Below are 12500 nucleotides of genomic sequence, written 5' to 3'. Positions count from 1 at the left end.
GTGACTTTGGACAACTCAGTTAACTTATTGGATCCTCTGTTATTTAGCTATAAAATGGGCATAAAAAAGTCTTCTGTTGGAATTCTTATTTAAGTGGATCTCTAGATAAAAATCAGAGATCACAATTACCATTAGCAAATATAAATTGGGACTGTATCTGTGTGACCTGAGTCCAAATTAGAGATTCTTAGATCCTTTGATCCTTTGTTTTAAGTCTAAATCAGTATCATCTGGGAAATAGTGTATGGTGTGCCCAGTGAACAGCTTCCTATATGGGGCATCATGCAGAGTATCACCAAAGAGGAAAGAGCGAGGCCTGTTACTTTCTTACTGCTGTGATCTCATCACCTAACATGGCCAAATGGGTGTCAGCAGTCAAGATACCGTACTGTACCTCCCATGGAGAGAAGCAGGTGAAAGACAAAGGGCCAGGGGATTTATTTGCATTCTGTCCCTTCCTTAGAGATAAAGTCCAAGGTCCCTTGTGGGAGGATATAGAATAAAGATATCCCTACATACCTATATTACCCCACTCACAGCTTATTGTCATCATCAGATGATAAAAGGTATTTGAAAGCATTTTGAAAATTAAAGAAATTATTGTTATATGAAAAATAATTCTGTATTAATTATTGGGGAGATTTTGAAATTAAATTTTAAGTCAAATTAATTACTCAGTGATTGTTTCTTAAAATTTAACCTGGTTCAAAACATCTCATCAAATTTTTATTTGCCACTATAGTATTTTATGTAAGAAATAAGGACATAGAAAAATATTCAGTGGCATATCATTCCATCTAAAACCACTGTCCTATTCATTTCTAAATATTAACCAAAATACCTTAGCTATTTTTCCTTAAAATATTTGTTAAAGTAACAGTGATCATTTCTCTTCTTACTTGGCAAGTGATAAAATAATTTGAACAAAATGTCTATACTGTCCTGGGTGGTATATCTAATGTATGGATCTAAGAATGTAATAGATTAAATTGATACCCAGTAGTGTACAGTTCTTCTCTTACTAAAGCATACCCATGTTCTTATATTTTTAATCTTAAATCTGTTTTACACATTAATATTAACATATTCCCATACCTCATAAAACTACACAGACCTGTATGACTACTTTTTCTGATAAGTAGCTTATGAAAAAATATTTTAACACATAACACAGCAAAATTTTTTGTTGTACACAGGGTTATTTATTGTATAGAGATGTGAATAACCACAGCATGACAGCCATAAGAATAAGCCCTGAAACACTGGAACAAGATGGTACAGTAATGTTACCAGGTATGTTATTCAACTATAGTCATTTGTTTTCTTCACAGGTGATTTTAAGAGATACACATGTTAGGCCATTTGGACATATAAAAAGTGATTAGCCAGGAATAGTGCTTGCTTACAAATAGGCTGAAAAAAATCTTGACACACAAAACATTTTCTAGTCTATATAAAGTTAATGCATGTGAGGAAAAGAGACATCAGCAATATAGTATAACGTGTTTTAATATTTGTTTTCAAATCACTGACCATCTGCAGCCTGATCCCCTACCCTCACCCCATCAAGATAGTTTCAGCTGTGAAATTAGGGGGGATGAGGTTACTTTGTTGCTCCTAATAAAAGGTTGACTCTGGCTCTCCTGTAACTTGGTATGAAGGACCCTCTATTAATTTTTATTTTTTGCTTTAACAATGTTGCACTTTAGGTTTTTCTTTTTATGTTAAGGGGTTTCCAGACACATTTTAAATGGATCAGGAATTTTTTTTAATGCCATCATTTATACTTTTTAATACTATTCTGGTATTGGATACAATTCATTTTGCTTTAATTTTGAGGTTGCACATACGTATTTATCACTTAAATGACTGTATTTATCATTTAAATCATTGTGTAAATTCTGGGGTAGTGGGTCTTAAATTTTGTAGAACACTGGGCAAATGCATAATACATTATCCATTATAAGGTCTTTAAATTTGCTTATACCTTTAATGCATAATGAAAGAGTTTGCTTATATTAAAATCTTAAATGTTTAATGTATCTATCAATAATCTCATGGAAAGCAGAAATATTACTTCTAAGCATTTGACCCTCTGAAAATGATTGAGAACTACTTCTGGAGAATACAGTGGGAAAGATAATTGCTCCCAAGCTGCTTTGTTAATTTTTCAAAATGTTCTTACAACTTCATCAAATATTTATTCAAATGGTGCTATGCATCTATATATCCAAAGTAGTATACGTGACACTATGTTAAGGTAAATGCCACATTTTATGTGTGTTTCACAAAAAGAGCTACTTTAGAAAAACAGATAACTTATTAAGGCCATTTCATAAATAACTGTCTTTTCAGATGTACCTACAGGCTTTTTTTTTTTTTTAATTTGTTTCATTTTTTTCTCTTTTGAATCACCACAAGTCCTGGACAAACCATGTCTCTGCTGATGGTGATGATAATGATAATTTTAAAATAATTACATGCATCCCCATATATATATGCGTATATATGTATATACACATACATATATACATACTTATATTAAAAATAATCACATTTATTGTATAAGTATCATATAAGAAAAAAAAACTAATTGTAACCCCACTTCCCATGTATGATCACTGTTAGCATATTGGTAAATGTCCTGTCTTTTTTCTATGTGTTAATGGACAGTGTTGTAAAAAAGAGGTCATGTGCTACCTAATGCTTTTGAACCTATCCTTTTCACTTAATATTCTGAATATATTTCCAGGCCATTAATTAGTCTTTCACAATATCTTTTTAATGTTACAAAATATATTTCATTAATTAATGTATTGGAATGGAAGTTCCTTCCAATTTTTTACCATATAAATTACACTGTAATGAGCATCCCTGTCACACTTTGTGCATGTTACTTTAGAATGACATCCTGGAAGAAAAATTCTTAAATACACTATCCCACCCCCAACAGTTGAATATTAATATAAAGAATTTACTTCTTTATACACTGATCAATTAATAAAGACTGTGACTGAGAAGATCATTTGAAAATGGCCTACCTATAGCTGTTTTATTTATTCCAATGTAATAATAACTTGCTAATGTGTTTGTTCAGTTTAAATCACTCTACATCATTTAACATATGAAATGCAACTTTTAATAGTACAAGTGTGGCTTTCTGTGTTTCATAATACACACCATATCCAAGAATAAAAATGAACCAAACTTTGGGAGGACAGTCCTGTGCTGTGTATCTTCCTAATTGGCAGATGTTGCTTGATATTCTCCTGAAGATGCTGTCTTATAACATTACATGCTGGATAAAGAAAGGATAAGAAGATATTTTTGAAATCATGCAGCAGGAAGACCTGCCCCAAGCCTGAGGAAGCCTATCATCATTTTTCCATTTCTTTGACCTGGACTGCAATTTCTTCAATAGCAATTTTTTCCCCCTACCTAGGGGCAACTTGATAGTTTTCACATCCAGAAGAAGCAGAAATAAATTTTCAGGTTCATAGATGATAATGAATATGCCATATTTAAAATTGACATAACTGGTAATTCCTTGAGCTTCACATGCTAACCAGTCTTAGATTCTAACTTATAAATAAGTTATTTTCAACCTAGCATTGATGATCTCAGAACGCTTTTTTTCTGTTGTCATTTTAGCCTTCATATGTTGGCATATCTTTTATATTGTACCCTTATGTCATTTACTGTCTGTGTCTGGTGACAGATTGCCTCAGATCATGAGAATTTTTGCCAATCTTCTTGCGCCGCTTCACTCCTCACCCCTGCATTTATCTGAAATTATAATGAGTTTTTCTTCTTTGCTTTTTAGTTTAAAATCTTACTGCTTAGAGCTTGAGAAGCATCTTTCTTGCGCCTCTTTGTATTCTGTACAGTGGACTAGGAACTCTTTCTTTCGATTTCTCCTCTCTTTGATTACCAAGTCTCTTGGGCTACCAGTGGGCCTTGTCTCCCAGTTTCTATTTCCAGTTTGTGATCACTGAATTCTCTATTTGGTAAGGGTCTGCCTGTGTTTTGCATATTTATAATAAGGAAGTATGCTAGTATGAAGCTCCTGGGCAAAGATATGGAGTAATCCAGCTTATTTGGGTGGGCTCCATTACTGCATTCCAAAACCAGAATGTTATGTTTTGTTGATTCAGGTGCAACTAGAAATGAAATATTTTTTTGTATTGTAATTAATGGAGAGATTCATCCTAGTTCTCTGTAGTTATTTTGGGAGGTGTGTGTGCTCTTATACTTGCTTGCTGAACATTTGTTTTTCCAAAAGGATACAGTTTATACTTAGATGTTGATTTTGCTTGTAGTTTCATGTTATTTAGTAGCAATCACTAACACATGTCCCCGTTGTCCTTCTGTAATACTGGTATCCCTTGTTACAATGGCACTTGTGCATTATTTTGATCAGAGTATATATGCACTGTTCCACAGAGATTCATACAGTATTAACAAAACACATTATTCCAGCCAAAATATGTGAGTGCTTTCAGACAAAGGAAATTCATAAGCTTAGATGTGTGTGCTGTATGAAGTAGATGACCATTTAAAAATGTATAGTGTGCTTTGGGGTTCCTAGCTGGCTCAGTCAGTAGAGCATGTGACTGTTGATATCGGGGTCCTGAGTTCAAGCCCCATGTTGGGCATTGAGCTTACTCAAAATACACACACACACAGACACACACACAAATGTATAGCATGCCAAATGCTAAAAATGCTGGGAATGAGTATTAAACTTCTAAATAGAAACTGTAAAACCAGTTCTGTTTAATAAAGCAAGGGATATCTGTAGTTGGATACCATAGACCTCAAATGCAGAAGCTTTTAGGTCTATCTGTATTTTTCTGTGACACTAATGACTGTGATGTATGTCTGAGGGTAGAGTGTTGCCTATATCGCATGTGATTGTGTTGAAATGATTATAACCAACATTGTAGTTTGTTCATCATGGTGCATGTTTATTATCAGACTATACCTAATACTAATTCATTTTGAAATTAGGTGGGCTTTCAGGTCCTTGATTATGGAAAATTTAAAGTGTAAGCATAAAATGTAATAAGTAATAATAGTTGAATTTTTTAGTTTCTGCTAATTTGTAATTCTTTGTTAAAAAGCACAGTATTCCTTTAAGTTTAAGTTTATCCTTATTGCGTGGAGAACTCTCATTCTGACTTCAGCAGAGGAGTAAAATCATTTTGTGACCTGTTTATTAATATTGTAATATAATTACTTTTTCCTCTTTTGGTACAGATTGCCACACTGAAGGTCAAAATATTTTATTTACTGATGGAGAATATATTAATCAGATAGCTGCTTCAAGAGATGTAAGTACTCTGAATTATGAATAGTTGGTATAAATGGAATCCCTTTTTCATAAATTATTTGATCTTAGACAATAGAAAGCCTTGAAAGACCGATTTGTAAACATACTACTCTGAATGTTTTTTTTCTTGTAGGATGGCTTTGTTGTCAGAATATTTGCCACAAGCACTGAACCTGTGCTACAACAAGAATTACAACTTAAACTGGCCAGAAAATGTTTACATGCCTGTGGTATCTCACTATTTGACCTGGAAAAGGACTTGCATATTATAAGTAAGATAGCCAAAAAGCCTTTCTCCCATATTTAAATTTTCAGATTCTTTATTCTTTTGAGAATTAATATTGTGTTTTGAGCAATAGTATTTTGGTGGTTATTTTGCTATTACTATAAAGCAACTTAAGAATTAATATGTGTAAGTGGTTAGAAAATAAGACCTTTAAACAGAGTGTGCTATATGAACACCATTTTAAGGAAGTGACTAATAATTTTCCCTTTTTCATTTTGAATAGAGCAAATGAAAATAAACTTAATCTGATAAGAATTATAGATGACATTTAGGGACATCATTACTTTTTATGTTCTATCTTTATTCAGTTATTTAAAATTTTGAAAACTTGTGTTAAAAATATTACTACATTGGGGCACCTGGGTGGCTCAGTGGGTAAAGCCTCTGCCTTTGGCTCAGGTCATGATCTCAGGGTCCTGGGATTGAGCCCCCTGTTGGGCTCTCTGCTTGGCAGGGAGCCTGCTCCCCCCCCTCTCTCTGCCTGCCTCTCTGCCTACTTGTGATCTCTCTGTCAAATAAATAAAATCTTAAAAAAAAAATTACTACATTAGTAAACATAGGTTTCTCATTGAAACCTTTGTTATTTGAACAGATTTTCAACATAGCCATAGAATGATCTCATAGATTGTGAAAATGGTAATTGGCTTAATAAACTGATTAATAAACTTTCATTTAGATACAGAAATAGAGACAACCACAGAGTATTTCTGTCTTAGTATATGTACTCTTGCAGTGCCCTGGTAGTAATTAGGACCCTTAGTTCCCAGGAGGCTCTCAATTTTGGTTTGCCATGCTGTTCCAGGTTTAATGATGCTATTTTTAAATGGTGGGATTCTTTGTAAGACCCACTTTTTTTGACAATTATCTCATTAAATTTAATAAGCTTGACATGAGTGTTTTACTTTGCGTATTTTATTTATGTTGTGTTTTTTTAATTCTTTATGGAAAAGTACTGAATTGAAATTACAGTTTTAAAATTTAAAAAGCCCGTAATCTAATTAGTAGTTTGTGTAATTAGACAGTTGTAAAATATGTCCTATATAGTTATTTACTCATAGTTTTGCAATTTGAAAATGTGCATAAGGGTCTTTCTGTATATGTATTCAAATTCGTGAAGTAGCTACATGAAATGTTCTTCTGTAGAAAAACATGCAACAAAGAATCTGATATACCTTAATTCAAATATCTGCATGGTATTGTTCAAGTCCAAATGAACCTGTCTGGACTAATTTCACCAAGCTTCATATTTCTTCATTTGTAAACCAGGCAGTATGGTTGTAAGGATCATATAGGTTAAGGTTCATGCACTCTATAATGCCTGACACCTAATAATGCTCAGTTAAAATTGCTTCAATCATTCATTTGTTCATTCAAGGAATATACTGACATGGGTTTAAAATTTTTTTATGTTTGAAAAATTAACTTGGCACTAGTTTGAAACAAATTAAAAAGCTTATTGTAATTTTATTTTTCCTTGGAGTGTAGTGTATAGTTAATTTTTTTTTTAAATCAGGCATATGACATTTTGTCATCCTTGTTTTTTCTTTTAATTGAAGTGTAATTGACACATTGTTACATTAGGTTCAGGTGTGGAACATAATGATTCAGCAAGTATTGTTGTTTTTGAATGGTATTGAGTTGACTTTTTAACCACTCAAAATAGTGCAAAATTATGATTTACATTATATGTGTTTAAAGTATAGTAGTATTTATTAGTCTTGTATTATCAGGTACAGGATTTGATGAGGAATCAGCAATACTTGGTGCAGGACGAGAGTTTGCACTAATGAAAACAGCAAGTGGAAAGGTAAATTACTCTTTTTAGGATCAAAAATGAACATTCTCTGCTTTATGAGATAGTCAAATTGGTATAATCAGTTGATTAGTTTACCTAGTTCACATGTTTAAACATAATATTTAAAATTTTGATTTTAAATTGTTATTATTTTAATATGAAATTTTATTCTTGTTGAAATAGTATACAGGAAAATTATGACTATAAGAGTGTAAAACTTTATAAACTTTATAAAATGTTACATTTTTACAAATGTTTATTTTAATTATAGAGCTCATTAATTTTTCGAGTTGGGATGAATTCATATTTTGAGTCCATTTTGATGAGCACATTTATTGCAAATTTCTGTAAATGTGCAGAGATATAGAGACTACAAGTTGGGGGAAGTAGGAACAAGTTTAATTAAGTCACAGATTGTTGAGGTCAATCTATAGAGATAGAAGTTTGTTTATCTAGTAGATGTAAGGTTAAAGTAAGGTAATTAAAAGAATTTTGAAAATTAAAATTACTAGGCAATTATGGTATATTTGTATGTAGGGTTTTTTACATTGGGAAAAAATGTTGAGAATTTTACCAAGTTCCTACTGTTGTGAGATTGGAGTATATTTGTGAAGTATATTTCTTCGTAACTATTCAGGAGATTTACAATGAAAGATTTTAGGCATCCTGAGTAGATATGAAAAAGCTATTAAGAACTGGATATTTGGAGAACATATGTATATTTCTCTCCTGCTGATCTCACAGAAGTTTCGTAGTTTGGTTTCAGGTTATTTTTGTTTTTTGTAAGATATGGAAGCTTTTTTTTTTCCTCATGTGAAATATGGTACACTACTCCAAAAAGCAATGGAATTCTCTCTCTCTCTCTCTTTTTTTATATATATATACAAGGTATATTATACTGGCAAGTACCAGAGTCTTGGAATCAAGCAAGGTGGTCCTTCAGCAGGAAAATGGGTTGAGTTACCAATTACAAAATCTCCAAAGATTGTACACTTTTCAGTTGGACACGATGGCTCTCATGCCCTTTTAGTTGCAGAAGATGGAAGCATATTCTTTACAGGATCTGCTAGTAAAGGAGAAGATGGAGAGTCAAGTAAGTTGACTGATCAACTGGACATTCAGTAAAAATATTGTGGAATTTATTAACATGAGGTGTATCAATTTCAATAGCACTAACCTCCAAATTAATAGAGGATTTTACATTGGGGCATAATCAATTAATTATGTGGTTGTGTTGTATTCATTAAAGAACTGTAAGTGCCGATTTTGTTCTAGAGTTCATCTTTAATTTAAAAAAACCTGATGATGCTTTAGGGATACACTGCTGTTCATCTGTTTTGTTCATTAGTGTTATTTTAAAAAACTTGTTTATTACAATATATTATTTTAGGAAATTTTATAAGGAATTTTATAAGGAATATATATTTTAGAATGCAGTAAACCTCATGTAACCTGTGTATTTGTACGGATCACTATTCTTTTAATTTTTCTATAATGAAATCATTCCTAAGCAGTGAAAACAAACAATTTTGTCTCTGATCTTTCCTATACTTTTGTTCAAATTTTCCTCAAAGTATCATTTTTCTCTTTTTGTAACTTCTCATATATGTTATATGTTTTAGAACAGTGGAGTAGTATCTTATAAGGATTAGGTTTGAAGTCAACATCTAGTGTAAAAATCATGTGTAAATAAAAGTTACCTGGAAAAAAATCCTCATAAATTCTCAAATATGGCCATATTTGAGAAACTTCAGCACTGCCAGGTTTTTCTTCTAGCATTTGGAGGACATTGTTCTTTCTTTGAGCACCAGGTAGTGTAGTTACCATATACATGAATATGGATCATGTTATATGAAAAAATATAAGGGTATTTTTAAGTCCAAGAATTGTGCCCAGCACAGTAAAATGTTTTTACTCTGAAAGGCATCAAGAACTGGGACTGACTGAAGGAACAGAAGATTGATATTTCCCATCTTTTGCTCAATTCAGGGGTTTAGTTTTTGAGAGCAGAGGCTACTTATATCATCATCCACATTTAAATTACTCTTTCTCCATATATATATATTTCCCCTTACACAATTTCATTGACTGGGTGTAGCTGCTTAAATATGTGTTGAATGGACGAGGAACTGATTTTGCTTTCTAGGATCCAGCCAGCGTAAGAATACATGTGAGGTAGAGTTTGAAAGAAAATCATATATATGATAATGGAATAGTTTTAATAATGTAAATAGCCAGTCTAGAGATTGGACTCCCCAGAAGCCAGAAGTTTGGTAGGAAATTGTAAAATTCTCATTGGAAATTTCAGTGTGTAACAAAGAAAAGGATCTGACAGTGATAGCCTAAGTATTAATTAACCAGATGAAGCTTGCAGGTTGACTCATTTTAATTGACATATTGGGAAGCCCAGGCCTTTGTGAAAATAAAGAAATAAAGTGTATCATAAGTGCATGTATTTTGGGCTTTTTAATATAAACCATTGTTTTTATTTATGCATAGATGCCTTAATTTTATTTGTTCTGTTTTGTTTTTTAAGCTAAGAGCAGACGGCAATCAAAACCCTATAAACCTAAAAAGATAATTAAGATGGAAGGAAAGATTGTGGTGTATACAGCCTGCAATAATGGAAGTAGTTCTGTTATTTCTAAAGATGGAGAGCTGTACATGTTTGGGAAAGATGCCATTTACTCTGACAGTTCAAGTAAGTTCAACTTAAACACATTTCATTTATGCAAAGGAAGTCCAATACTAGACATCATATATTGGAAAGATACATGTAGAAAATTAACAGTTGTAGCATGCTTTTTCTAAATTTTTCACATTTCTTTCCAAACACAATATTTTGTGATTCCTTCCTGTTGTTGCTGGGAGCAGTGTCACCGGTTTCATGCAGAGCTAATCCCAGAGTGTGACTAGTATAACTCTACCTTAGCTATTACTTTGTCTGGAAAGCTTTCCCTAGACTCATTCAGATGCTCATGTGACATGCTCTTTGTGTACCTTGAGAAATGATTTTCATAACATAACTGATTTATAATTGGTGAATTATCCATGTCCCCCATTAGATAGTTAGAGAGACCCTCTGTCTTATTGACTATCGTATCCCCAACATAGTATCTTATACATGGGTCCTAAGAATTACTTGTTAAGCAAGATAAACCAAAAGTGTAGTGAGTGGGGCGCCTGGGTGGCTCAGTGGGTTAAGCCGCTGCCTTCGGCTCAGGTCATGATCTCAGGGTCCTGGAATAGAGCCCCGCATCAGGCTCTCTGCTCAGCAGGGAGCCTGCTTCCTCCTCTCTCTCTCTGCTTGCCTCTCTGCCTACTTGTGTTCTCTCTCTGTCAAATAAATAAATAAAATCTTTAAAAAAAAAAAAAAGTGTAGTGAGTGGATGTGTGGGATAGGACTAGCCAAATAAAGACTTTTATATTTATAAGCTCTACTCTCAAAAACCTGTTATATTTGGTTACTAGATTTTCTTTCTAGCTCTTAAGAAATGAGTATGATTGTGACAGCCCACTTGGTAGGATTTTATATTTGGTAAATATGTAAAGCCTGTGAATTTCTTTGTGAAAAGGAAAACAGAATTAATGAAATTTCTGGTTGGAAGTTTAAGTGATTGTCTCACTGCTGGGGAAATGACATATGTTAGTTGCACAGTTCTAGCGATTAAGTTGAACTGTACTCAGGTGATGTGAATTAACTTAATGTGGTAATATTTAGATCCTCAGTTGGCCTCAGCTGTCAATCAGAATTTGGGAGTGGGCTCGTGTATAGTTTAAAAGTAATGTTCAGTTTAGCTATGATCCTGTTAGATAGCACTGAAAAAAACTTGTGCATTTATTCAATATATACTTATCGAGAACTGACTGTGTGTCACAGCTGGATGGACAAGGCAGACGTGGTCCCTCTCTTTTTGAGGATCTGAGAGACAATTGGGCGTATTACAGCTTACATATTAGAGAGGTGTGATTTAATGGTTATGGATATAGGCTCAGATCCCAGCACTGCCACTTTTTAGTTGGCTAATAACTGGCTTACATTCCTTAACTTTTCAAACATTACTTTCATTTTTTTTCCATCTTCAAAGGGAGCTAAAGATATGGTTCATATGGTTGTTATAAGATTATCGGAGATAATGCATATGAAATGCTTAGCACAGAGCCTGACACATGTAAGGGCCTAAGACATGTCAGCTAGTACTGTCAATAATAATAAATAATATTACTAAATATACGTATCCTTTTCAAACATGCTAAGTACTAAAAATGGGAGTTTTTAAGCAAAAAGACCGAAGTAATCTAAGTGGAAGAGAAGGTTACCTTAGGAAAGTAATATCTGAGAAAATAAGATGTGGAATGATTTTCCCAAAGTGTAATACAAGAATTCTATTATTTATAATTTAAATAAAACAAATACTTTAATAGTTTCTTTGAGAAGTCTTTATTTTAGTATATATTGGAAATACTCAACAATCTTTGAATTTTACTGTTGTTGCTACTTGAGGTAAAATGCTTGGTCAGTTTAAAATTGATTAAAAAATATTAAGATTGTATGGGTGGCACTTGGTTATGGCAAATAGAATGAAAGTAACATGTGAATAGTGAGGAACTGGCGAAACTAGTTAGCTGTTGGATTGTGGAAGAAAACACCTATAGTTTACAAATGATTGAAAAATGCTACTTTGGGACATCTCACAGGTTTCTACAGAAACAATGTGGTTTCAGTATACTCCAGCAAGTGTTTTATTGTGTTTTCAATCCTTTTTATTTTTTTAAAATTTTAATTAACTTATTATGTATTACTAGTTTCAAAGGTAGAGTTCAGTGATTCATCAGTCTTATATAATACCCAGCGCTGATTACATCACATGCCCTCCTTCATTCCTTTTTAAGGCAAATCAAAACAGATAAAGTACATGATTTATAGGCTTCTTTGTGCTTGGACCAGGAAAGTTTGAGAACTAGTGACCCTTCTGAGACTTGTTGAGAGTTTTGACATTTAAAGCAGACATTCAGGAGAAGCATTTTTACAATGCTTCAAGCATTTTTACGATGACCACAGTAAAAATTTGTCCCAAGTCTGAATG

The 12500-nt window shown here is 32.9% G+C and overlaps 1 protein-coding gene across 12 annotated transcripts in view; it reads left to right on the top strand.

Annotated features, from left to right (window-relative positions):
- Nucleotides 1–12500, top strand: part of MYCBP2 (MYC binding protein 2) — a 283092-nt gene that overhangs the window by 63168 nt on the left and 207424 nt on the right. For all 12 annotated transcript variants that reach the window (XM_044249910.1, XM_044249909.1, XM_044249914.1 and 9 more), the window contains exons 8-13: nucleotides 1197–1293; nucleotides 5260–5333; nucleotides 5466–5604; nucleotides 7349–7425; nucleotides 8302–8506; nucleotides 9950–10114. In XM_044249910.1, the coding sequence (XP_044105845.1) occupies nucleotides 1197–1293; nucleotides 5260–5333; nucleotides 5466–5604; nucleotides 7349–7425; nucleotides 8302–8506; nucleotides 9950–10114 (757 nt within the window). The remainder of the gene's footprint in view (nucleotides 1–1196; nucleotides 1294–5259; nucleotides 5334–5465; nucleotides 5605–7348; nucleotides 7426–8301; nucleotides 8507–9949; nucleotides 10115–12500) is intronic.

The sequence above is a fragment of the Neovison vison genome, chromosome 5, assembly GCF_020171115.1.
Source record: "Neovison vison isolate M4711 chromosome 5, ASM_NN_V1, whole genome shotgun sequence".
NCBI lineage: Eukaryota > Metazoa > Chordata > Mammalia > Carnivora > Mustelidae > Neogale > Neogale vison.
Note: the sequence above shows the minus strand (reverse complement) of the source record. Positions and strands in the feature narration are given on the sequence as shown.